Source organism: Miscanthus floridulus, chromosome 9 (assembly GCF_019320115.1).
Source record: "Miscanthus floridulus cultivar M001 chromosome 9, ASM1932011v1, whole genome shotgun sequence".
Classification (NCBI taxonomy): domain Eukaryota; kingdom Viridiplantae; phylum Streptophyta; class Magnoliopsida; order Poales; family Poaceae; genus Miscanthus; species Miscanthus floridulus.
The window spans coordinates 127,814,279-127,842,271 of record NC_089588.1 but is presented as its reverse complement, the minus strand read 5'-3'; the positions used below and the strand labels follow the sequence as shown (position 1 = coordinate 127,842,271).

At 42.8% G+C, this 27,993-nt stretch overlaps 1 protein-coding gene and 1 long non-coding RNA gene across 2 annotated transcripts; both read right to left on the bottom strand.

Annotated features, from left to right (window-relative positions):
- Positions 1-1,666: 1,666 nt before the first annotated feature.
- On the bottom strand, positions 1,667-2,585 carry LOC136482933 (uncharacterized). The gene is made up of 3 exons (XR_010765250.1): positions 2,412-2,585; positions 2,145-2,324; positions 1,667-2,053 (listed from the first exon to the last, which is right to left on the bottom strand). It is a non-coding gene; the product is annotated as an uncharacterized lncRNA (long non-coding RNA).
- A 13,129-nt stretch (positions 2,586-15,714) lies between these two features.
- On the bottom strand, positions 15,715-17,584 carry LOC136480885 (uncharacterized). The gene is made up of 3 exons (XM_066478316.1): positions 16,546-17,584; positions 15,875-16,171; positions 15,715-15,734 (listed from the first exon to the last, which is right to left on the bottom strand). Exons 1-3 carry the CDS (start codon positions 17,582-17,584, stop codon positions 15,715-15,717), a joined length of 1,356 nt encoding a protein of 451 aa, XP_066334413.1.
- Positions 17,585-27,993: the final 10,409 nt, after the last annotated feature.

The following is a 27,993-nucleotide window of genomic DNA, read 5'->3' as shown; positions in this document are numbered from 1 at the left end:
TGTGCTCAGGTGCCCCTTTTAGAGTAGTTTGTGCTTTGGGTAAGGTTTCACACCCATTCAATACCATGAAAAGTAGATATTTGGAACAGTTCTTGAGGTCTCTGCCATCTACCAGTTCCACCATCAGGTGGCATTTCTTGTTTTGCTGAAAACTTGGTGCAGTGCATCTTATTGCATTTAATAGACTTTCATGTTTGTTAACAACATATTTTTTTATGATGCTCAGCAGAAAGGAACCTAGTTATGTCAATGTGCCTGATTCAGTGGCAAGTGAGGTAAATAACTACTGCCTAGAATTTCAGGTGGTTTGTTTCATACTTCTGTATAACTAATGGTCATTCTATGCATCATGAAGGCTAAACACCGCCATGGATCTGACAAGAGGCAGCCACTTCTTCCTGTATGATTTTGTAGAAGAGGTGGTTCTCCCCTTGCTTTCTAGTAGATTGTACTCCCATTCCAAATTATAGTTCACTCTGGCTTTTCCTAAATCGAAGTTCTGTCTAACTTTGACCATGCAAAAAATGCACCAACATCTAAAAGATTTTTTTTCTTGAACATGCATGAGAGCTGTGTGTCTGTTAAGAAGAAAACAAAAAGACGTTTTGATAGTGTATTTATTTGGACTTTTATATATTAATATATTTTTTTCTAAAAACTTAGTCAAAGTTAGAGTAGTTTGACTTAGTACAAAGCCAAAAATGAACTATATCTGACATAGTTAAAGTTAACAAGGTTTGGCAAAAAATAATTTGTAGGGGCGGTTGGTACTGTAGCCGCCCCTACAAATCGATTTCTAGGGGCGGCTGGTGTTCCCAGACCATCCCTATAAATCGATTTGTAGGGGCGGCTACAGTACCAACCGCCCCTACAAACACTAGTAAAAAAAGGGCTTCTATTCCCGCTGCCAACCCCCTTTATTCCCAGGTTACGTAGCCGGGAATAGGAGTTCGGGAATAAAGGGTTAGTAGCCGGGAATAGAAGTGGACTTTTAGTCCCGGTTGGTGATACCAACCGGGACTAAAAAGGTAGCCACGCCAGCGCCTGGGCTGGCCCCTTTATTCCCGGTTGGTATTACCAACCAGGACTAAAGGGTCTTTTTTTTCCTTTTCCTGCTTATTTCAATTGATGATTCTTTTTTGTTTTAATTTGGTTTTCGAATACTGCATTATTCGCTGCAAAGTAATATACGTATACGCGCGCGTACTGTAAAGTTTTCGCTCGATCAATGCACGCAAGCAACACAAGTAAAAGTAAACTAAAACATAATATTACATTTCATCGTCACATGTAAAGTTTGCATTAATGGTACATTTCATCATCACATGTTCTTTGGATCAATATGAAATTTGGCTTTCATCATCACATATTTGGGTCATAGTAAAACTCGCCGCCGGGAGTTAAGACCTGATCATTCAGAAATCCACCTATTGTCTCTTGGATTGCTTTGAGATGGTGTGTGTCCAGGGTTTTTTCCTTCAACCAACGAGTCTTCAATTTGAGATATGAGATAAAGAAAAAGTATATTAGTATATATATATATATATATATGTATCAAGAATAATGATAAATAAATTGTATCTATCACGAATATATATATATATATGTGTACACTTACCCTTTTTTGCTCTAGACTAGTTCTTTTTTAGCACACTCTCATGAACTCGCAAACATAGTATCCACAGAGATTGGTCCCCTGGGGCTGCAGCAGAACCCACTTTACGAGAAAAAGATTCGTCATCATCCGAGCATAGGGAAATTGAACTAAGGTAGGTATATAGTACTTACTTTGTATAGCACTACTTTCAGTGGCACTTTGCGTTTCATATGGTGTTCCTGACAGACCTTTTCCCAACAACTACCAAATAACATAAAAAATATTTGGACCATTAATTTGCATGCAGAGAGACTGGAATAGTTTTGCTAGTGAGACTGCAATTACCTCTGAATAATATCTATCATCTCTTGGAACTCTTTTTGCTCTTTTCTCATCGAGTCCCAGATGCCTAGAAGACCTTTCTCCAGATCGAGTTCCATCAATATCCAGTGTTCACTGCCATGTCCATTAACACTCATTAATTAGCTAACAGGTACAGTGAACATATATATATGGATACACGATCGTCGACATTATGAACACTTACCTGAAGTTGTAGGGGAAGAGTATACATTTCTTGTCACGTTACTTCTCTAAGAACATCTTGATATTGGCCTCCGTTTCTGCTTTCCATGTTGGTTGGGGTTTAGGGTTTTTGAATACGATATGTGGATCAATGAAACCAATATCAGTACACCCTCTCTTTTTGCACTCTCCCATCTCAAACCTGCATCATATATATAGAGTGAGGATAATAAACATAGACATGTACGTACATAGTGACTTATTATTAATTAGTAGAAAGAATCACTACAGACAATAGCAGCTGATGAGAGTCTTGTCGAGAGAGTTCCGGTGGACTAGTTGGTGTAATTCAGCAAACTCAATGTACATAACGTCATCGCCACGGAACCAATGGTCGTCTTTGATTCTGACAGAAATATAGAACTCTTTCCAGTGACACACGTCGAGGTACAAGGTGTTTAGCTTGAACAATTGTGTACCCAGTTCATTGATGGTCTCAGGATTCCATAGACTCCTACCATGCTCATATTTCTGCCATTCATCCTGCTACCGGCGCACTTTCGAAGAGGAAATCGCCAAGGTCGATACCTCTCATAGCATAAAAGTTAGCAAGTTCCGTCATATCCGCTTCTTTATCAGCAGGTATTTCCATCATATCCTAGCATATCTATGTTTGAACCATATTCATTAGCAATAACTAGAGGAGGGACTGATTGCAATTCTTGTTCTCCGAGTTGTGCAATAGTTTTCCCTGCTTTAGCAGCTTTCTTGATTATCTTGCTAAGAGTGCGGTCAAAGTCTGATGGTGGCGAGGGCTTACGAGCTTGCCGCCTCTTTTTCTGCTCAGCTTCCACCATCTGCCTTAGTTTAGCTAGAGGTAGGTGGAAGTGCTTCTGCTCCTGCTGCTTCCTCTTCCCTGTGCCTGACAAGAATGCTTCGACGGTTTTTTTAACCGCATCATCTAACTCCTCTTTACTCATTTCACTAGGCAATTTCTGTGGAATTGGCCTTGGTTTCACGAGGGGCCTTCTTGGTCGTCTTCGCCGGCGGGGCAGATGGCTTATTTGTTTGCAGCCGTCTTCCCTGGTTCATGGGAGGAGGTGGGGGAACAGGCAGTTGGAGACCTTCGAGGCGGCGTTGGGGAACGCCTTGGAGGCGGTGGCGGCGGCGGTGGAGGACCGTCTTGGAGATGGTGGGGATGCAGCCGTGTCTTCTACCCCATCGTAACCGCCGCCCGGAGCACTATGCTGGTCTGGTGATTGTACTATTGGACTTAGGTTGGGGGAGGCCCTGCTGTGTGCGTACAGAAGACAATGAGTCAATTGTTATTTAAGAGGCAATATAAAATTAATAAAAAAATTGTTTCGTTCACTTTCATCCGTACCTATTGTGCGGCAACGGCTTCCTAGGAATATTGATGTAGCGCTTGCGCCATGCAATGAATGGCTTCTCTGCTTCTCCCACGGTCTTCTCCCCATCACCTCCATGAATGTCAAGAGGCACATCGCTAAAACCTTCAATAGCTTTATCCACCGAGACGGTAGCATATCCAGCTGGTACTACTGCCCCATGGATTCTTGGTGTCTTGGTACGGTCGATAGGGTTTACAACACCAATAGCCACCTTCACTGTGCCATTATCTTTTGGAATGTGCAGCTCACATGATGTAAAAGGTTCAGTGATGTCATCCACGGGGAAGCGTAGCTCTGCATCTTTTATGGCATCAGGCAGCTCTGTAGAAGCACAACTGCTTCTCAACTAATCGGGGGGGGGGGGGCTAATGTTGATTCCCAGAGCTGTTGTAATCCCGTGGGCACTCAATTGTATTTGCACTTGCCTTGCGACTTCCTCTTGCATTTTCGCTTGCATTTCTTTTTCTCGCCTTTGTGATTCAAGCACCGCTTCCCGTGTCTCAATAACATATTGCTGCAAGATGCGGATCCTCTCTGCCTCCTCATCCTTCCGTCTCTGGCGGCTTCTGTACGAATCGATCCATTCAAGGAAACCTTGCACCCACGGAACGGCCCCTTTGCCTCTAGTTCGTCCACAATGCTCAGCAGTCCTGATGGAATATGTCAGTTCATCTTTCTCTCTGTTCGGCCGGAATAGTCCACTATCTCTAGCTTTTAGAATTTGAATCAACCTTTCTATTGCTCTTTCGAGTTTTGTGCCATGGACGAGCTTCCCAGTGACTGGGTCCAATCCTCCCCCATGACCTAAAAACCAATGCTTTGTGCGTTCAGGCCACGATGCTGATTTAGGTACGACCCCCTTGGCAATAAGGTCTGCTTCCATTTTTTGCCACTTGGGAACGGAAGTCATGTAGCCACCTGATCCCATGTTATGGTGGTATTGCTTTTGTCTGGAATTCTCTTGGTTCCTTCTCGCCCGTTCCGCACCCTCTTCTGATGTCTTGTACGGTACAAATTCCTCCTAGTAGGGCCTTGCCTTCGCGATTGGGCCCTTATCGTTCCAATTTGGAGTCTTGTTCTTCTTGACGTATGATTTGTACAGCTGCTTCTTCCAAGATTGGAATTGGGTGGCCATCTTCTTCATTGTCTAGTGCCTAACTCGCTCCGTCAACCTTTCGTGGGTGATGTCTTCATGATAATCATCTGTTTGGAGTGTGAAATGTGCAAGAACATCTTGCCAAATCAGCTCCTTGTCCTTATCAGAGACATAACTAATATGAGGAGCATTGTTATTTTTTTCCATTCACGGGCATTGATCGGGAGCTTATCCCTTACAAGGTACCCACAGTGGTTCACAAATTTCTATGCATATTGTCCTAGTGGTTCGCCTGTAGCCACGTTGAATTCTGAGATGATGTAGCGGCCTTCCAACGGCTTTTTGGCCCCTCGAACATTCTTTGTGTTCCCCATCGTCGTCGTCGATCCAGACGACTATGTACGCATAGAAACACAAAAAGTATTATAAAACGAAGGTCGATCTAGTGGGCTACATGTATGCATAATAAATAAATGAGAGCTAGATATTGAGAAATATATACCTCGCCGGAATTATCTTCATGAACAACTTCCTCAACAATATGATCGAGATTCAAGTATTGACTCCCGTCATCTTCCTGCTGGTCATTATCAACATCGGCACAATGTTCAGTGCCGGCGTTGATAATATCCATCATTTCCGCCTCCAGGTCATCGTCTCTCGGGTCGGCCATAGAGAGCATAAACAATTATAAAACAATAATTATGCAATTAGGGTTTCATACACATTTCATACACATTTCGGGGCGGTGGTGCCTGCGCGGGGCGGCCGGCCAGCGTCGGTGGCCAGGGATTTCATACATACATAATTTCATACATATATACATTAATTGATATATATATATACACACATTTCATACATATATACATTAATACACATTTCGTCAATATAATTCATAAATATAATAAATATAATATATATATACCGGTGGTTTAGAATTAATGGAGTGTTGGCGACGGGCGGTGGTGGACAGCGGCGCTGGATCGAGGCACGGGGGCTCCTGGCCGGGCGTGGCGTCGTCGGGGCTACTCCGGCGAGGTGTGGGTGGGCGTCGGGATGCCCTCCGGTGAGGAAGAAGGCGCGGCATCGGGCCGGGGTGGCCCGGGAAAGCGAAATCGGCGGCGGCGTGGCGCGCGCGCGGCGTCGAGGGCAGCCAGGGGCTCCTCCTTGAGGGGTGCGGCGTCGGGGCTACTCTGGCGAGGTTGGCGGGCGTCAGGGTGCCCTCCTATGAGGAAGGCAGCGTCGGGGTGGCCGGGAAGGCGAAATCGGCGGCGGCGTGGCGCGCGCGTGGCGTCGGGGGCGGCCGGGGGCTCCTCGGTGAGGGGCGTGGCGTCGGGGCTACTCCGGCGAGGTGGGCGAGCCTCGGGGTGCCCTCCGGTGAGGAAGGCGGTGTCGGGGGTGGCCGGCGAGGCGAATCGGCGGCGGCGGAGCTCTGGGGACGCGCTGAAGACGAAGACGATCGATGAGGAGGAAGAGAGAAGGGAGGCGGCGGTATATAGGAGGGGGACCTTTAGTCCCGGCTCCATCCACCGTCCGGGATTAAAGCACCTTTAGTCCCGGCTCCTGCCACCAGCCGGGACTAAAGGGGTTGGCGAGCCGCCAAATGCAGCCCACCTTTAGTCCCAGCTGGTGGCAGGAGCCGGGACTAAAGGTGGGCTACATTTTCATTTCCCGCCAACTTTTAAGCAGATCAGTTTATTTTATATATGTTTTGTATTTAAATGTTTAAGTCTTATTATTTGCGCAGTAAATTCAATACTAGGCATAAATTTGTTTAGAAAAAGTAATAAACTTTATTTTCATTTATTGCACGCAAAAAAAAAGTGACCTAAACTATTGTGTTTTTTATTATAAATGTTGAACATAATGCAACTAATACTCACTATTTTTGTTAATGCAAAAATGTAGACTTTAATTGAAATTATTAAATTTATTGGTTTTCGACAGGAAATTAGTTTTCACGTAATTGTAACGTTAATCTTTAGGTTCTTCATTAATCATTGTATAATTAATCGGTGAGTTCGGGCGGAAATTCAATTAAAGTTAAAAAAGTACCAAACCACCTCAGAAAAATCTCAAACTTGGTGGTGGCTACACACAGGGCATTTGTAGTCTTGAGAAAAAGTTTGAGACCAATTCGACACTGGAAAGCAAATGGACTTCAGAGTCCCAGAGAACCTAGGTGTATATATAGGGTTCGACGAAAGGTTCTATATACCTCTGTGAAGCACGTCGACTTCGCCTATGTCGAAATGGCTTGAAATTTTTTTGGCAGACATTTACACCCAAAATATGGCCCCACACAAGATCTTAGGTTTTTCTGATAATTATTTTTATTATTACATTTTTCTTTGTGCCGCGTGAGACGAAATACGGCGAATTACATATTCAAAACAATATAATTTTGCATCAACCTCCACAAATATTTGTCTCCTAGGGCACAAGAGACCATTTGGCAAAGTTTGGCACCATTCTGGATCTTTTCGGGGGTGGGGTGAACTCAGTTCAATGTATAATCAATTAAAGGGTCTTTTCTCTTATTAAATAAATGTTTGGGTGCTTTCTTGTCGAGAAAGTGACTTAGTTCAGATGGCTAGATAGTGCGATGCGGTTTGGACCTTGGCTATGAGGTCGTGGGTTCAATGCGTGGCTGCCCCATTTTTTGTCCAGCGCGACTATATTATTTTATCAAGAAAGATTTTATCCTGGTTATAGCCCAGAGCCAGTTCTAAAGGTTATCTTTTAGTCCCGGCTGGAGCCTCAAGCCGGGAGTAAAGATTTATTCCCGGTTGGAAGGTCCAGCCGGGACTAAAGAATAACCTTTAGTCCCGGCTCTGGGCTATAACCGGGACTAATTGTTGTCTGCCGTCGCCACACACTTGGGGCAGGAACTTTGTATCCTTGTTTGAGGATACAACCGGGACTAGTAGTCCCTTTAGTCCCGAACACAAAAATTCCGGGACTAAAGGCAAAAATAGAGGCGGGATGAAAGGTCTGTTTTCTAGTAGTGAAATCGATTTGTAAGAGCGGTCTGGGAACCGCCCCTACAAATGCATGATTTGTAGAGACCCTTGCGTAGGGGCGGCTGGGCAAACCGTCCCTACAAATACACTGTAGCCACCCCTGGAAATGATATTTGACGTAGTGGCGGCGGCTGGCACCGTCGGAGCGAATGAGCTCGGGTTTGAGAGTGAGGGAGGGAGGAAAGATACTTCAGTCTAGGTCAGCTCCACGTACGTGCATGGAGTTCCATGGTTGTCGGTGAGTCGTGGCATGAGTGATAAAATGTGCTACTTGTCGCCCTCACACAGCACGGGCGTCGCTGGCTGGCTGACCCAACCACCTTCCATGCTGGTGCTGGATGCTGGATAGCAAGGCCGAAGAGGAGGCGCGAGATGCACGCAAGGGATCGGAGGTGCCGCGCAAACAGGTCGCGTTTGTGTGAATGAAGGGGACCGTACAACGAGCATAGCTGTACGTAGCAGGTGTGTATGTGTTAACCAATAAGCTGCTTCTGACTATATATTATAAACTAAACTGGAAAGCATGCATCGATCTTCTTGTGGCTAGTCTATGGAACAAACAGGGAGCGTGACGCGGACGTACGGACCCACGTGACGCTGGCGGGCATTCAAAGCCTTTGACAACGGATCGTTCGAGAGCTTCCTTCGTCTCGGAGACTAGCAGAGGACCGAGTGATAGCTCAGTTGGTCCGCTTATGGCGGGTTCGATTTATGATAGAACGAGCTTTGCGTGTCTCATGGGGCTTTTCTCAAATTTATTTTAGGTTTGGCGGAATAGCCACTACGGGAAACTGGCACTTTGTCGAGTGTCTGCGGCACTCGGCAAAGCCCGAAATACACTCCCGCACTCGGCAAAGAGCACTCGGCAAAGAATTAATTGGCAAAGAGGCATTTGCCGAGTGCTTTTTGTCGGGCACTGGCACTCGGAAAAGCACTCGGCAAAAATTTACACTCGGCAAAATGAAAATGCGAAAAAAACCCCAAAAATAATAGCAAATTTTTTTTTTCGGGGAAGGCCGCCACCGCCCGGCACCTGTCCGTCCAGCGCCACCGGCCATTGAAGTCGCTGTATTATTTGCGTAAAATTCGCGGCTAACGTGGCCGGTGGGATTCGAACACACGACATCTTCCTCGCGTGTCTACTGCTCTACCACTACACTACACTGTCACTTGTATGTAAATTCCGTTATCTGTCCTCATATATTATACTAAACCGAGAGTAAATTACTTGTTTGAGGCCCTAAACGAATTCAAATAAAAAAGTGGTCAACTATAAAGTTTCATAACTTTTCGAGATCTACAATTTTCATTTAGAAAGTTTTTTCATCCGAGGTCGTTTGAAAAATTCGAATTTTAAATTTTAGAGATTCAAACGTAGTTTTGCATGATAAGATGATTTCAAATCAAAAAGTTGTCAACTACATAGTTTCATAACTTTTGGAGATCTACAATTTTCGTTTAGGAAGTTTTTCCATCCGAGGTCTTTTGAAAAATTCAAATTTTAAAATTTTCAAATTCAAACGCCGTTTTTGCATGACAAGATGATTTCAAATCAAAATGTTGCCAACTACAAAATTTCATAACTTCTCAAGATCTACAAAGTTTATTTTGGTCATTTGTTCATCCGACATAGTGGTAGTAACATTATTCACAAATCTTATATATCCCTCTTCCACTTTCATGAAACTAATATAAGACATATGAGAGAGATGTAGATTTTATGAACAACGTTATTGTCGTTTTGTCAAATGAAGAAATGACCAAAATAAACTTTGTAGATCTTGAGAAGTTATGCAACTTTGTAGTTGAAAAGTTTTTCGTTTGAATTCATTTCGGGCCTCAAAAATTGCTTTGAAAAAATAATTTGCCGAGGGCCAAAAAAAATACACACGGCAAAATACCTCTTTGCCGAGTGACAAAAAAGGCACTCGGCAAAGACGCATTTTGCCGAGTGCCAAAAAATGGCACTCGGCAAAATGCCTCTTTGCCGAGTGCCAAAAAAAGGCACTCGGCAAAGACGTATTTTGCCGAGTGCCAAAAATGACACTCGGTAAAATACATATTTCCGAGTGCCAGAAAAAAGGCACTCGACAAAGACGCATTTTGCCGAGTGCCGAAAAATGGCACTCGGCAAAATACATCTTTGCCGAGTGCCAAAAAAAAACACTCGGCAAAGCCATCTTTGCCGAGTGCCGAAAAAACATTCGGCAAAGCCGTCTTTGCCGAGTGCCCGATAAAATACACTCAGCAAAGCTTCCGGCACTCGGCAAAGTGCCGGTTTCCGGTAGTGAGCCGTATTGGTCCCTGAACTATTACTCAAGGCTCACTTTTATCCTCAAACTTTTAAAAAGGTCGTATTAGTACTCAAACTTTGCTTTTAGACTCAATTTCAACCCAGAACTATGAAGATGATCGTTTCAGTCCTCAAACTTTACATTTTGCACTCAACTTGATCCGTAAATTATCAAAATGTATTTCAGACTTTAAACTTTTATTTTTCAACAGAACTTTGTCTATCGTCCTACGTGGATCGTTGCACTGTTGCACTTGTTCATATCCAACACCACCAGCGATGGGAGATAGAACATATAATATTCATAAAAAACTCTTTAGTGGCCATTAATAATCCCAAGCTGTTATGTTACCTTATAATGACACCGTTTATATATATATCCAATTAAATGATTTTTGTGGGAGCAATTACAGTTGCTTGGAACGCTATTTATTCCCTAAGAATATATGGATATATACTGAAATAATAGCAAATCTATAATTTTTTCTTTAGCTACTTCTAGAGTTAGGCTCAACTAAAAATAATTAGTGTATAGAATAATATTTTTTATCCATAGGCTAAAAATAGTTCATATTTAAGAATATTTATATCTATATGCATCTTAGAATATAAATATAACTGTTGAAAGTCTGATATCCGATTCGCTAGCTGGGACGACACTAGGGACAATAGTACCTAATAGTAACCGTCCATCTCAAAACGTGGGTGGTGCTCGACCTATAACCCTATATTATTATAGTTGAGCCAAAATATATTTTGTAATTCATGGATGAAATTGTGACTAAAATATAAAGTTTTATTTATAGACAAAGTTGAGTTGAAGATAAAGTTTAAAGACCGAAATGCACTTTGATAATTTATGGATGAAATTGAGTCCAAAATGCAAAGTTTGAGGACTGAAATGATCATTTTCGTAGTTCTAGGATGAAAGTGAGCCCAAAAGTAGAGTTTGGGGACTAAAATAGCCATTCTAAAACTTCAAGGATGAAAGTGAGCCTCGAGTAATAGTTCAGGGACCAGGACAGCTATTTTGCCTTTAGGTTTCTTGGCCTTACAACACACAGATGTTTTATAATAGTCAAAGGTGACGTGCTCATCATGCAAAAATTCCACATCTCTTACCTGTGTAATCTTAGGTTTTTGGGGGTGTTTAGTTCCTCCTCCTAAACTTTAGTCGCTATCCCATCGAATGTTTGGACATATTTATGGAGTATTAAATATAGACTAATTATAAAACTAATTGCACAGTTTACGACTAATTTGCGAGACGAATCTTTTAGGTCTAATTAGTCCATGATTTAACAATGTGGTGCTACAGTAAACATGTACTAATGACGGATTAATTAAGCTTAATAAATTCGTCTAGTGAAGTACTGACGGATTCTATAATTTATTTTTTTATTAGTATTCAAACACCACATATGATATCCTTACGTGACACCTCCTAAATTTATCATGTGACACCTCCTAAACACCACATATAATTAGTACGGACGTACGTCATTTGATTAGAACTGTCCACCGCGGCATCTTTCTTTTCGTCGCCTAGTGAGATGACGTACATGTCAACTGCTGTATTTGGACTGTTCAATCGTCCTTTCTACTGTTTCTCAGCCACTGTGTTCATCGCTTTCTACTCTGTTCACCTGAAAAGTCGGGCAGTGCTTGGTGAAAGTATCTGAACTTTAATCATACGACTAATGATTAATTATATTAATTTTAGGGAAAAGCTAACGGACACTCGGTTGTTTCATGTCCTCCCGTCAGGCCAATTTCTGTCCGTTTGATCACGGTCATTGTTTTATAGCAACAGTCTAATACAGCCGGCCGCTCGGTCCGTGACTGTTGTTTATTGTTTTCTATATCTGACAATTGAGCCCGCTCTCCACTGTTTCTATTTTCAAAACGTGAACTCATTCTCCGCGTTGTTTTATCTTTTTGGCGTCTCTGTCTGAAGTGGGAGGGAAGGCTTGGCTAGTATAATGGATTCTGATGTGTAAGAAAATATATGTTTTTCTAAAAGATCATATAAATAAAAAATATGCTTCAAAAAATTCCAAGCATTTTGTGGGCGAATAACAAGTTGAATACAAACCATTTTAACTAGTTGCACTGTCACACCCAATTTTAAAAACAAAAGAGGATGTATAAAAGTCTTATGTGCACCCCAGGAACGGTCGCACACATAAGTGGACAAATTGTGAATTGTACCAACACAATGTTTATTACATAGCGAATAAATACTCAACACATAGTCTCAAACATAGATATAATATCTGCTAAATAACTATCTTGCGGAAGCTCCAACAGGGACGTCAACTGGTTGACACCAAGCCTAATACTCATCACGGTAATCTTCAATCCAATCTTGATCTGTTACCCATCCGGGATTTTCCAACATAAAAGATAAAGCAAGGCATAAGTATATGTCGTACTTAACAAGATAACTAAGGGTTCATGAGGCTCAAATAGCTGACACTGGTTTACTGCGGTTAGCATTTAAGTCATCATCAAGTTTAGCATTTATTAACGTCAAGGTAGCAATGATCCCATGTCACAATGATCCAATGTAATCGAATAATGAATAACAATAAAGTATCATAAATAAACGATTATCATGTTTCAATTAAGAACTTGTATGTTCCCTCAGTTTTCCTGGGCCGCCCGTATCCGCGGCGCACGGCTGTTATAACAGTTTTACACTCTGCAGAGGTTGTACACTTTCACTGTGAGTCATGTTGTTCAAATGTATGGGTTAATTACGTCCAAACACCGAACACCATATAAAGCCACCTAAGAGCTCGCCTAACCGGCCAGGGCCGCAGGGTCATCGGATATAGGAACCCCCCTTCCAAAAATATAAAAGGCCGCTTCCATAGCTAGGCTCAACAGGACAGAGGCTATCCTATACCCAACTCGCAGACCTCTAACCAGTTAGAAAAGGGTTTCCTAAGCGACTAGAGCCAGAGCCATGTAGCCCTCACAACTGTACGGGTTGTCCCTAGCTTTTGCCAAAGGATAAGTCCTTTTAGTCATCTTTTAATGTATTACTTATTCCATTAATCAATCCACATGATCATTGTCATTGCTTAGCACTAGCACAAATACTACCCATGCATATATCCCAAGGTTTTCAAGGTAACTGAGTATTCAATCTCTAGGGAATCCTACCATAGGTAGCAAGGAAAACACATGCATCCGAGCAGCAACATACAATCATCCGAGCAATCATACACGAGGCAAACAAATAAATTTAATTAGAACAGTACACCAACAGAGACAAACAGTTTTGAAAAGTTCATAAAACTATTCTACACGTTGCTATGATCACACAGGCGCGAAGATCACGAAAAACGGAGTTACAACGAGAAAGTTAGGATTAAAACAAGTTTCCCTATTAAAGAAATAGATTAAATCTAAACTCAAAATTTAAAGTTCAAAAACATGGTGACAAACTATATGAACAGATAGATCTCGAAAAGACGAATCTAACGCAAGTTGAACGGTTTAATTTGGAGTTAAAACGAATAAGTTATGAGCAATTAAAGGTAGTGGCAAAACTGTAATTAGATGGAACTTGATTTTGAATCTGATAAATGAAAAATACGTTTTCCAAAAGAGAAAGTGTATTCTATGGAATCCGCTTTGGACTGCGGGTTCAACGTCTAAAGAACCCAGGGGCTCTTAAGCAAAAATGCATGCGAAGGGGTAACGGGTCTTGTCAGCCGCTGGATCAAAGATGGATGGCTTAGATCTGATCTGAGAGGGAGAGACGGTGCTGCCGGCCGGAGCGGAGGCAGACCGCGGTGGCGGCCATTGCCGACGGCCGTAGAGCTCGCCGGAGTTCTCTGTCGAAACGATTTAGGGCACCAAACGCGACGAGACCGGTACCGTTGGAAGGAGGAGATCAAGGCGGTCTTACCTAGCTAGAAGATGAAGCCGGCGGTGAGCCGAGGTGAGTGTGCAGCACGATGGGGCGGCGACGACGTTCCTATGCACGATGAAGTCACGGTTAAAGCCAGATTAGAACAGGGGAAAAGCTCGGGACGATGCGCGGGGTCAAGATGGAGCTTCCTAGCTAGCTTACCGAGGTGATGAAGGAACGGTTGTGGCGAATTGCTCTCGGCGGCGGCGAGCTAGGGTTATGGCGGCTGCTGTTACACCAAAGCGAGGCGGCGGGTGCAGCAGAGATCGGAAAACGATGCGGATGCGGACGCACGCACTATTTATGGACGCGCGGACGTGCGGGTTGCACCAAGATGCGAGGAAGCGCGTGGCTCGGTCGGTGCCATGTCCGGCCCGAGTCCGGTTCGAGGAGGAAGACTCCGCTGACGGGTGGGCCTGCTCTGTCAGCGAGACCGAGAGGGAGAGAAAGCGGGCTGCCGACGTGCGTGAGCTGGCTGACTGCTTGTTGGGCCTCGGCTCAGCCCAGATAGAGGAGAAGGGAAAGGAGACCAGGCGGGCCTGTGCTGCGGGCTGAGGGAGAGGGAGCAGGCCACGGGAGGGAGCAGGCCTGCCGGGCCAAATACCAGGCAAAGAGAAAAGGGAGGCTTTTACTCTTTTTCCTTTTTATTTTTCAAGCATTTTGAATCCTTTTCAAATGAATTTGAATTCCCTTTTGAACTAGAACAAAATCCAAACCAACTCAACACAAAATATGCACCAGCATGAATGCATCAACATGTCTCTAGCCTTAGGATGAATTTTACTTTCACAAAAATTATTTATTTAACTAGATTTGCATGCTCACCAAATCACTAATAATTCAATTTCACTTATTTCCATGTGATGCAAATTTTTGGGTGCCATCTGGCACAGGCGCCATCTCAAGCTCATTGGCATATCTCTTCCAACTAAGTGCATCAGCTACAACATTTGCTTTACCAGGATGATAGTGCACCTCTAGATCATAATCCTTGATGAGTTCCAACCAACGACGTTGTCTCAAATTCAGATCCGTCTGAGTGAATATGTACTTCAAACTCTTATGGTCGGTAAAGATATCACTCTTATGCCCAATCAGATAGTGTCTTCATATTTTTAATGCATGAACCACAGCTGCTAACTCCAAATCATGAGTAGGATAATTCATTTCATGTTTCCTTAGCTGTCTAGATGCATAAGCAACAACCCTACCTTCTTGCATAAGAACACATCCCAAACCTTGACAAGATGCATCACAATAGATAGAGAACTTCTTACTTAGATCAGGCAAAATCAGCACTGGAGCTGTTGTCAATCGTTTCTTTAATTCCTCAAAACTAGCTTGGCACTTACTAGACCACTCAAACTTAGCATTCTTCTCTAACAGGGCTGTCATGGGTTTAGCAAGCTTGGAGAAACCTTCAATGAATCTTCGATAATATCCAGCTAAACCAAGAAAGCTACGGATCTCACTTACATCAGTAGGTGGCTTCCAATTCAGTACATCCTTCACCTTGCCTGGATCCACTGCTATACCACCATTAGAAACAACATGTCCAAGAAAAGAGACTTCTCTTAACCAGAATTCACTCTTACTATGCTTGGCATATAGCTTATGCTCTCTAAGCTTCTGTAGCACCAATCTCAGATGTTTAGCATGATCATCTTCAGTCTTAGAGAATACCAGTATGTCATCAATGAATACTACCACAAACTTATCAAGATACTCCATAAACACCTTATTCATCATGTACATAAAGTAGGCAGGTGCATTGGTCAAACCAAATGACATAACTGTATACTCATATAACCCATACCTCGTAGTAAAAGCTGTTTTTGGTATATCAGTACTCCAAATCTTCAACTGATGATAACCAGAACGCAGATCAATTTTAGAAAACAAATAAGCACCTCTCAACTGATCAAACAAGTCATCAATTCTAGGTAACGGGTACTTGTTCTTGATAGTTACCTCATTAAGAGATCGATAATCCACACACATACGATGTGTTCCATCCTTCTTGTCAACAAAGATCACAGGCGCTCCCCAAGGTGATGCACTAGGATGTATGAACCCTTTATCTGACAACTCTTTCAACTGTTTCTTAAGTTTCTCTAATTCGTTAACCCCCATTCTATATGGTCTCTTAGCTATAGGTGTAGTACCAGGTAATAATTCAATTATAAACTCAATGTCACGGTCAGGTGGCATACCTAGCAAATCATCGGGGAAGACATCTGGAAACTCCTCCACAACACAGTCCTGGGGATTAGCATCATCATCTAGTTGATTCACTGTAGCTGTTGGTGATTGTTGCACTGTCACGCCAACACTGATTCGATCTCCCTTTGGTGTTGTCACTGCTACAACTCTCTCCTGACACTGAATCACAGCTCGGTGTTCTTTCATCCAATCCATACCCAGAATCACATCGATCCCAAAAGTCTCAACACAATAGGACTGACTGTGAAGTCTACCCCCCTTAAGGTAAGACTTGCCAAAGGGCAACAATGTGCAGCAGGTATTGATCCCCCAGGTGAATTTACTAGCATTTGGGTCTTCATTGCAATTAAAGGTATGCTATGTGTTCTAACAAATGCTTGCGAAATAAAGGAATGCGAAGCTCCAGAGTCAAAAAGAACATTAGCGGGGATAGAGTTGATGTTGAACGTACCCATCATAACTTCTGGTGCTCCAACCACAGTCTCAGGCGCCACATGGTTCACTCTTCTAGTGTTGTACGAGGACTTCTGGTTGCTATTCTGCTTCTGAGGTGTCTGTTGATTCGGCTTCTGAGGGCAATGGTTAGCATAGTGTCCCACATCTCCACACCTGAAACACCTATTGGGAGTACTAGGTGCACTGCTCTTCATCGGGGTGCTGTTGGGCGTTCCCTGGCGTGGAGTCTGATTGCCCATTTGCTGCGGTGTACGCTGGTTCCAATTCTGCTGTTGGTTCTGAGAGCGTTGTGGAAACTGACCACGGTTCCACTGACTGACTAGACCTTGATACCTCTGCTGATTATTATAGTGCGGGCATGTGTTGTCTCCGGAGGCCTGTCCCTTCATCTTTCTCTTCCTGTCCCTCTCCAATCGCATATTGTCAAGCACAATAGCGCGATTCACCAACTGCTGGAAATTAGCATATGTGTTACCAGCCAACTGCAACCTGAGATCATAGTAAATTCCCTTGAGGAAGAGACGTTGCTTGTCAGCATCCTCCCTCACGTCATTAGGAGCATAGCGAGCCAACTGAGCAAACTTGTCGTGATACTCACTGACAGACATAGAACCCATTCTGAGGGATCTGAATTCCTCCTGCTTGAGCTCTATCAAACCATCTGGAATATGGTGTGCCTTGAAATCCCTCACAAATTCTAGCCAAGTGATAGCAGGAGCATTGTTGAGACGAGCAGACTGATACGACTCCCACCAAGTCTGAGCTGCTCCCTGAAGCTGTCCCGATGCATACAATACCTTTTGTTGATCATCACACTGAGCGATGTTGAGTTGTTTCTCCACTGCGCGTAGCCAATCATCTGCCTCCAAGGGGTCAGCGGCATGAGAGAAAACTGGAGGATGTCCTTGCATGAATTCCCTCCGCTTGTCTCTTGGTGGTGGAGGTGCTGGTGCTCCAATAGGTTGGTTCTGAAAGAACTGCATCATGGACTGCATAAACTGTCCTTGCATCGCCAACACCTCTGCTGCGGTCATGGGTGGTGGTGGGGGTGGTGGAGCACCTCTCCCACATCCTCTATTTCCTCCACGGCCAGACATCTGCAATCCAACACGAAACATCACCAATATGTAAGAGATAGGCAATTCTGAAAATTTCTGGACGTGATGCAGAATCAGCAGGTCAGAAAAAACTGTCATAACTCGAGGTCCAGACATCCAAATAAGATGATCTTTATACGGTTGGAAAGCTTAAGAAATTATCTACAACTTTCATTTATACCACATTTTCTGATTCTGGCGTTACATTAATCAAAAACAGACTACAACAGAAACTGTCCTCAGATTCCAGACAGCACAAAAGTTCATATTGTGACAGTCATAACTCTCAGATACGAACAGATAAAAAGGTGATTCCTGTGCCATTGGGAAGACACAGAAGTCTATATACTCCCAGTAAAATTTCATGACCATTGCTCGAGCAGGTGAAAAGTTATAACCAAAACATCACTGACTGTTCCAGAAAACAGCAAGCAAGGAGACAGGATAGACCAACCCAAATTATTTATTATAGCACTTTTAACCTTAATATTTTAGCTAAGGAACTCATGGACATGCCCACAAAGTTCCAGCACTCATCACAAAGATCCAAATCACACATAAATCACAATAATAATCCAGCTAGCACACCATTAGTTCACAAACACTTAAAAGACTCGACTCGACTCATGATACTAAAAACGTGCCTATTACAATGGTTTCATAAACTTAAGGGGCGGCGTTCTTCTTGGTGGAGGGCTCATCTAACTTCTCAAACAGCTTGGGACGGCCTAACTCGGCGTTAAGGCCATCAATCTCTTTCTGGTATTCTTTGATCATGTCTTGTGCCTTCTTCAGCTCTTCTTTTAACGCTCCCACCTTATTTGTGAGTTCACGGTTTAACTCAACGGTGGCCTCAAGAGTCTTCGATCCTTTTACCACGACCTCTATGGTCCAACTATTTTCCTTCGGAAGATAGCATGGGTAATACAAAAGTCCATCGTCCTTCTTATCATCAGAGATTCGGCCTCGGTAGTAGGCAAGTGCAATGGAAGCAGCATCCTCCATGCTTCTTTCTGCGGTAGCTCGACTTACATGGTGAGTGACAACTGCATCTATCTTGTGAGTATTTGGGGTCTTGATCAGCAACCGAGTATCCCAAGATGAACCAATCAAAGGATGACTGTGCTCCGTAGTATGATACTCCAGAGTGGCTTGCAGGTCTGGATAATAGCACTCCAACATCATTGTCAGCAAGTCATGGTAGAAGGCATTGTCATCAGGCTTCTTGATGCTTAACTTATCAGTCCAACCTATACGAGACAGTGGCTGGAGTACTTCATCTTCATCATCATGGGTCAAGTCTATGGCCTCCACACGTGCTGGGGATTGAGCTATCGGAGTTGGCGAAGAATGGACCTCTTCACCAACCTCATTCTTCCAGTTCTTCCTCTGGACGTCCTCTCTAGGCTCCATTGGCTCATACACAGCACGCTGTGGTTGAAAGCATCCAACGTACAAGTGGGCAGACTTGCGGTCACGTGTCATCTACAGAAGTTTCAAATTAATTAGAATAGAATCAATTGATTTTATAATAGAATAAGACAAAAGAAGCACAAAACTTAGCAAATAACAAGATTGAGGTGGAAAGCATGAAACAAGTGAAGCAGAGGAAACTAAAAATGACCATTCTAACTAGGCTTGCGTCCTACAGTCAACAGTGCTCTGATACCAATCTATCACACCCAATTTTAAGAACAAAAGAGGATGTATAAAAGTCTTATGTGCACCCTAGGAACGGTCGCACACATAAGTGGACAAATTGTGAATTGTACCAACACAATGTTTATTACATAGCGAATAAATACTCAACACATAGTCTCAAACATAGATATAATATCTGCTAAATAACTATCTTGTGGAAGCTCCAACAGGGACGTCAACTGGTTGACACCAAGCCTAATACTCATCACGGTAATCTTCAATCCAATCTTGATCTGTTACCCATCCAGGGATTTTCCAACATAAAAGATAAAGCAAGGCATAAGTATATGTCAGTACTTAACAAGATAACTAAGGGTTCATGAGGCTCAAATAGCTGACACTAGGTTTACTGCGGTTAGCATTTAAGTCATCATCAAGTTTAGCATTTATTAACGTCAAGGTAGCAATGATCCCATGTCACAATGATCCAATGTAATCGAATAATGAATAACAATAAAGTATCATAAATAAACGATTATCATGTTTCAATTAAGAACTTGTATATTCCCTCAGTTTTCCGGGCCGCCCGTATCCGTGGGCACGGCTGTTATAACAGTTTTACACTCTGCAGAGGTTGTACACTTTCACTGTGAGTCATGTTGTTCAAATGTATGGGTTAATTACGTCCAAACACCGAACACCATATAAAGCCACCTAAGAGCTCGCCTAACCGGCCAGGGCCGCAGGGTCATCGGATATAGGAACCCCCCTTCCAAAAATATAAAAGGCCGCTTCCATAGCTAGGCTCAATAGGACAGAGGCTTGTCCTATACCCAACTCGCAGACCTCTAACCAGTTAGAAAAGGGTTTCTTAAGCGACTAGAGCCAGAGCCATGTAGCCCTCACAGCTGTACGGGTTGTCCCAGCTTTTGCCAAAGGATAAGTCCTTTTAGTCATCTTTTAATGTATTGCTTATTCCATTAATCAATCCACATGATCATTGTCATTGCTTAGCACTAGCACAAATACTACCCATGCATATATCCCAAGGTTTTCAAGGTAACTGAGTATTCAATCTCTAGGGAATCCTACCATAGGTAGCAAGGAAGACACATGCATATGTATTTTAGTGAGCATCATGAATAGGACAACAAGGAAGGTCCTTAGCTATACTTGCCTTGATCAGAGTTCTCCTGAAAGTCTTGCTGGTCTTGCTGGTCGTAGAAGTTCTCTTGATCACCAACGTAAACCTCACCGTCTGAACTCGATCAACATCACCAAGCAGCAACATACAATCATCCGAGCAATCATACACGAGGCAAACAAATAAATTTAATTAGAACAGTACACCAACAGAGACAAACAGTTTTGAAAAGTTCATAAAACTATTCTACACGTTGCTACGATCACACAGGCGCGAAGATCACTGAAAAACGGAGTTACAACGAGAAAGTTAGGATTAAAACAAGTTTCCCTATTAAAGAAATAGATTAAATCTAAACTCGAAATTTAAAGTTCAAAAACATGGTGACAAACTATATGAACAGATAGATCTCGAAAAGACGAATCTAACGCAAGTTGAACGGTTTAATTTGGAGTTAAAACGAATAAGTTATGAACAATTAAAGGTAGTGGCAAAACTGTAATTAGATGGAACTTGATTTTGAATCTGATAAATGAAAAATACGTTTTCCAAAAGAGAAAGCGTATTCTATGGAATCCGCTTTGGACTGCGGGTTCAACGTCTAAAGAACCCAGGGGCTCTTAAGCAAAAAATCACTGCGAAACTAGGATACTGTCGTTTCAGAGTTCCAGTGAAGAAAGCAATAAACGCTTCGAGGAGAAACATAAACGTTTTGTTTAGCTCCTACTACGTTTGGCTCTGGTTCTCCTCATTCCTAGCAGAAACGGAAACGTTTCACTTAGCGAAACGTGCCCTTAGTTTTTAAGGACCAAATCCATCAATCACTGTCCCAATTTCGATTTTGGAAAGGAACATTTTATGGGCAAAGCTTCATCTTGAACCTGAGATTGCTTATGTTTAGGTGGAGCGTGGGGTTTTATCCTCTATTTTTTATTTTATTCATATGAAAAGCTCCATCACAAATATTCTATGTTATATCTATGTTTTGTATTTAGGGGTGTAGGTTTTGTCCCTTATAATTTTCTATGTTCCCACAGTACGGTTACAGTTTATATCAAATGTTATGATTAGAGATCGTATAGCAGGCACTGTAATAGTGATCAGTAAAGGTTCTGATTAAGGGTCGCACATGGATTGTGATTAGGGATTAATAACCATTGTGATTAGGGATTAATAACCATTGTGACTAGTAGCCTCAAACCCCAGTTGGCAGCTTGTTGTGTTTCCGAGCCACGGCAATAATTTTGACAACGGTTTGCCCTTCAGTTGGCATCTTGTTGTGTTTAGAGACCACTGCATGGGTTGTACGTTTTGCTCCTAGTTGGCAGCGTTTTGTGATTTAGGTTTGCTTCAAGGGTTGTGATTATGGTTTATCCCCCAACCCCAGTTGGTAGCTTACTGTGTTTTGTGGCCACTACAAGGATTTTGACAACGATTTGCCAGCCCCACCTAGTTGTCAACTTGTTGTGTTTAGTGGTCGCTTAAAGGATTGTGACTATGGTTTGTACCCCTGATTGGAAGCCTTTCGTGGTATAGGGACTGTTGCCAGTATTTTGACATTGGTTTGCCCTCCCGATTGGCATCTTGTTGTTTTTTGGGGCCAATGCAAGGATTTTGACAATGGTTTGCCACAAGTTGGCAGCATGTTGTAATTTATTGGTCATTTTAAATGTTTTGTCTATACATAGATTCTGATTAGTGTTGCAACGTCCATACTAATTAGGCTTCACAACATCTATTCTGATTACGGTTGTAGCATCCATTCTGATTTGGGTTATGGGGTTCTTTCTACCATATGCTCAGGATGCTACTTTTTAAAATTCTCAAATATGGGTATGCTATACTCTGTGCATACTAGTTAGGGTTGCAACATTCGTACTGATTAGCGTCGTGGCATCCATACAAATTAGGGGTCACAGAGGGATATTGATTAGGGGTCACACTTGGGTCGGAACACCCGACAACGAGGCATCTTTCCGAGGGCATAACTTCTTCATCCGGACTTCGAATTAGACGTTCCATATATGTTTTTTTTACCATCTCGACCAGAGGAACGCAATGGTGAAGTCCATTTCACATTTTGACAACTTACAAAATGGACATTTTTTTGTTGTCAACAGGTTTGTATGATGATTGGATAGATGGGAACCCAATCGGCCATGATCCTCTCATATATATAGAGGGGGGGGGTCTTATCCCAGTAGGAAACCTCTCCAAGCCTTATTTTCCAAGTTTCCTACGAGTTTAGGAACAGTTCGGATCGGAATCCAAAATGCTAGATCCAAACAGGATTTTCTGTTAGGTATGTCAGAAGTCCCGACTTGGGTCAGAACTCCCAACAGTCGGAACTCCCGACTTTTGTCGGAACTCCCGATGTAGGGATGACCCCAGACACCCAAGCAGATTTCTTTAGGCTTCCCGGAAGTCCCGACTTGGGTCGGAACACCCGACAACGAGGCATCTTTCTGAGGGCATAACTTCTTCATCCGGACTTCGAATTAGACGTTCCATATATGTTTTTTTGACCATCTCGACCAGAGGAACGCAATGGTGAAGTCCATTTCACATTTTGACAACTTCACAAAATGGACATTTTTTGTTGTCAACAGGTTGGTACATCGAGCACCATGAGGAAGAGGCTGGACGTGAAGGTAGTGGCTGCAGGGGGCTCGACGTTGTGGCCCACGGTATCAGATGTGGGAGCTCTAGCGGCCAGCGCATTGGTGTGATAGGCCCGGGGAAGAGGCGGGCGGCGTGCTCTTGGCGAAGAAAAGAAAAAATCTGAGCGGTTGAAGAAAACGAAGACAACTGCAGGTGTTTATTTTATTTAGATTAGATATGGACCCATACTTAAGACCTCCATGTGGCAAATCACTATACCCTTAAGACCATCACCGATTTTATATGCTCCTGATGCCCAATAGGTGAAGCCAGGTTTCGAAGGGTTTTCTCGATCGGTTGACTGAGACTCTTCCTCAGATAATACTGTGGGGCGTTCTTACCCCACCGGTCCAGTTTTGCTTTTAACACATGCGACTAGTGGTAGCGAGGGACCATCCTCGATCTGAGAAGTTATTGCTGCCAGGCAGCCACAGCATTGCAATTATATGCAGCCGGAAGCATTGCACCGCTGTGAAGGAAAACTAGCGTGGGTAGGTTTTCCTGTTAGAGCAGTAATTCTAATTCAGCATACTCAGATATAACTAATTTTTGAAAGTATGATTGGAAACATTTCAGTCGTCATATATATTTCAGGGTAGCATGCTTAGATACAGTTTAATTAAAGTTATTTAGAAAACGGAGAGTGAGGGAAGAACAGCAGCATATTTTTTCCAACTCAAAAGCAACAAAATTACAAAAGTTTAACCATCCATGAGCTGTTAACCATATCCATAGCTAACAAATTTTGCCGACTGAACTGAACACCCAGGGTTCAGACAATTGGTAAATAGAACTACCAACCCTCCGCGAACAGCAAAAACACAAGCAAAGACCAAAAACCAAGCGTCTCGCCACTAAGGCTAAGCAAAACGACCTATTTACAAGCCTACGCTGTCTCGCCACTAATATTTATGATGTATAATAAGCATCATTATATTGATCATGTAGGGCATGTACAACCCATAGACAGAGAGTTGCCTATAAGGTTTTTGGAATCTGAACATAGACAGTTAAACGGACAGCTCGTACAATGGACTGTCTCTTTAGAGAAATCAAAAGTAAATTTCATTTCGTCATTCCGATTTTTACGAATCGGCTTGAGAGAAGGACAAGTAACCAATTTATTCTCTGCTGGCCATTTAATTTCAATAGCTAAACATTCTTTATTATCATCATCAGAATCATCGGAACAATCACCAACAAAATGCACATTCTGACGATGAGATTTATAAGCATCACGAAACTCTTTAAAGTGTGATTCAATTGAAACGGCCTTTTGCATAAGTTGATTAACATTGTGAAACTCATAATGCTCAAGCTTTTCTCTAATACTAGAACGTAAACCAGCAAAGCATAAATCAGTTAAATCTCTTTCAGAAATATTTAAATGGAAACATCGGTTCTTAATCTTTCTAAATCGTTTGAAAAAATCATGGACGGACTCATCACGCCCTTGACGAACCGATGCAAGATGAGACAATCTTGTTTCATGAGCACCGCTATAAAAGTGATTATGAAATTTCTCTTCTAATTCAGCCCATGAACCAATAGAACAAGATGGTAATGAAGTGAACCATGCAAAAGCTGTGCCAGTAAGAGATAAAGGAAAATTATGAACTTTCATAAAATCATAAGCACTAGCTTCACCCAATTGTGCAAGAAACATGCTAATATGCTCCATGGTTGATTTACTAGCATCACAACTAAATTTTTGAAAGTCAGGTACCCACCACCCATCAGGTGCTTTCATGAAATCATAAGTAGAAGGGTACGTCTTTTGATAAGTATTCCTACTAGATTTAAGTTGCACTCCTAAACTACTCTCAAGAGATTTAGCCAATTCATCCTTAAACCGATTCAAAGCATCATCAAAATCGGTAGTAGGAGCACTAGGAGTATCATTAAATGTAGGAATTTGACTAGGTGACTTCGGTGGGTTTGGTAAAACATTATGCCCCGCTGAAGCTCTATTTGTTGATGCTCCATAATCGGTTCGAAGAGCTCGACCCAAACTTTGTGCACCAACACCTGTACATGTAGATGTGCTAGCACCAAGTTGACCGGCCTTATCGGTTTCAGATGCCGAAGGGGCCAATTGAAATTGGCTAGCGGAAGCATGAGATGTTTGATTTTCATAAAAAATCAAAGGCATACCGAATTGAGGTTGTTGCACGGCACCCGATTGATCACAATCGGTTGTCTTGCCCTCTAACTTATCCATACGTGCTTGAAGTAGATTAAAAAGATGCTGAAGGTTGTTACTATGCAATTTTCTTTCATCTATCAACATCTGAGAAAAATTGGCATGAGTAGGATAAGCATCAGTATTTACCTCCTCATCATACTTAGCTTTTCCGTTGCCCTTCTCCTCGGCGCCTGAAGATTCGGAAGCAGTAGCATCGCCGTAGGAGGGTTCACAGAACTAAGTGACCTTGTTGTGCCGATTCTTGGTGTAGCTCTCCAAGAAAACCTTGACATCGGCATTGAGCTTGGCCTGAAGCTTCTGGCGCAACTCATCTGGAAGCTCGTCTATGGATTGAGGAAAGATCATGTTAGCCTCATTGAAGGGGCTGGTCTTGTCACCCTTGTCAGTGGCAGCACCATCGTTGCCTCCCATGTTGCTAGTAGATTGAGTCTTGATTCGCTTCGCTTTCCCCAGCGGAGTCACCAAAAAGTATGTTGACGTTGAGGATGACCCCAAACCAACACACCAGCAGGGCCTTGGACGCCCAAAGAGGTTGCACACAACCTGCAACGCAGGAAGAACACGGTGTAATCGATCAAACCAATCTAAAGACCGGTGAGACCAATGTAGAGCTTGTTCTTGGCCAGAAAAGCTCCCGAACTTCTCCTGGGAAGACCCGACAGGGAGGAGCACGTGGAGGATCTCCTAGGACCAGCAAGGCCGCCTAGGCTGCCGCTGAATCTCGCCGAGAAACTCAACAAACAGCAAGAGGGGTTGAGAGAGGGGAATTAGGGCATAAGGAGTTGATAGATTGGTTTGTATGATGATTGGATAGATGGGAACCCAATCGGCCATGATCCTCTCATATATATAGAGAGGGGGTCTTATCCCAGTAGGAAACCTCTCCAAGCCTTATTTTCTAAGTTTCCTACGAGTTTGGAACAGTTCGGATCGGAATCCAAAAGGCCAGATCCAAATAGGATTTTCTGTTAGGTATGTCGGAAGTCCCGACTTGGGTCAGAACTCCCAACAGTCGGAACTCCCAATGTAGGGATGACCCCAGACACCCAAGCAGATTTCTTCAGGCTTCCCGGAAGTCCCGACTTGGGTCGGAACACCCGACAACGAGGCATCTTTCCGAGGGCATAACTTCTTCATCCGGACTTCGAATTAGACGTTCCATATATGTTTTTTGACCATCTCGACCAGAGGAACGCAATGGTGAAGTCCATTTCACATTTTGACAACTTCACAAAATGGACATTTTTTGTTGTCAACAGGTTGGTACATCGAGCACCATGAGGAAGAGGCTGGACGTGAAGGTAGTGGCTGCGGGGGCTCGACGTTGTGGCCCACGGTATCAGATGTGGGAGCTCTAGCGGCCAGCGCATTGGTGTGATAGGCCCGGGGAAGAGGCGGGCGGCGTGCTCTTGGCGAAGAAAAGAAAAAATCTGAGCGGTTGAAGAAAACGAAGACAACTGCAGGTGTTTATTTTATTTAGATTAGATATGGACCCATACTTAAGACCTCCATGTGGCAAATCACTATACCCTTAAGACCATCACCGATTTTATATGCTCCTGATGCCCAATAGGTGAAGCCAGGTTTCGAAGGGTTTTCTCGATCGGTTGACTGAGACTCTTCCTCAGATAATACTGTGGGGCGTTCTTACCCCACCGGTCCAGTTTTGCTTTTAACACATGCGACTAGTGGTAGCGAGGGACCATCCTCGATCTGAGAAGTTATTGCTGCCAGGCAGCCACAGCATTGCAATTATATGCAGCCGGAAGCATTGCACCGCTGTGAAGGAAAACTAGCGTGGGCTGGTTTTCCTGTTAGAGCAGTAATTCTAATTCAGCATACTCAGATATAACTAATTTTTGAAAGTATGATTGGAAATATTTCAGTCGTCATATATATTTCAGGGTAGCATGCTTAGATACAGTTTAATTAAAGTTATTTAGAAAACAGAGAGTGAGGGAAGAACAGCAGCATATTTTTTTGGGCTCAAAAGCAACAAAATTACAAAAGTTTAACCATCCATGAGCCGTTAACCATAGCTAAAAAATTTTGCCGACTGAACTGAACACCCAGGGTTCAGACAATCGGCAAATAGAACTACCAACCCTCCGCGAACAGCAAAAACACAAGCAAAGACCAAAAACCAAGCGTCTCGCCACTAAGGCTAAGCAAAACGACTTATTTACAAGCCTACGCTGTCTCGCCACTAATATTTATGATGTATAATAAGCATCATTATATTGATCATGTAGGGCATGTACAACCCATAGACAGAGAGTTGTCTATAGGTTTTTGGAATCTGAACACAGACAGTTAAACGGACAGCTCGTACAATGGACTGTCTGCAAGTTATTTAATACTGTGCATGTAGCAATGACCAATCGTGAATTCCATTTTGTATATCATAGTGTTGCTATACGATAGAAAACAAAGCAAGCATAAATAAGATGGACATGACTATAATATTTTTAGAACCATCGATATAAAAGATATATTATATATTTATATATAATAATATAATATAATAGTTTTCATTAATCAAATATAGCTTAACGTCTTGAGTTATCAAGTGTACTGCATAGTGCATACTTGTACATTACACTGTCTGAACTCTTCATAGCAAAGCAATATACTTGAAATTGAAAATAAGGACAATAGATCTATCTGTGAGCCAGTTTCTACTGTATACTGAAA

Bases quoted from the DNA above. Each gene is read 5' to 3' on its own strand.
- LOC136480885 (XM_066478316.1), bottom strand. From the start codon at position 17,584: ATGACCGCAGCAGAGGTGTTGGCGATGCAAGGACAGTTTATGCAGTCC. The intron at 16,172-16,545 runs GTACGTTCAACA...AATCACCAACAG, and splicing joins AGCACCAGAAGTTATGATGG to CTACAGTGAATCAACTAGAT. The intron at 15,735-15,874 runs GTATGTGTGTGG...GGTTATCATCAG, and splicing joins CAAGAAGGATGGAACACATC to TTGAAGATTTGGAGTACTGA.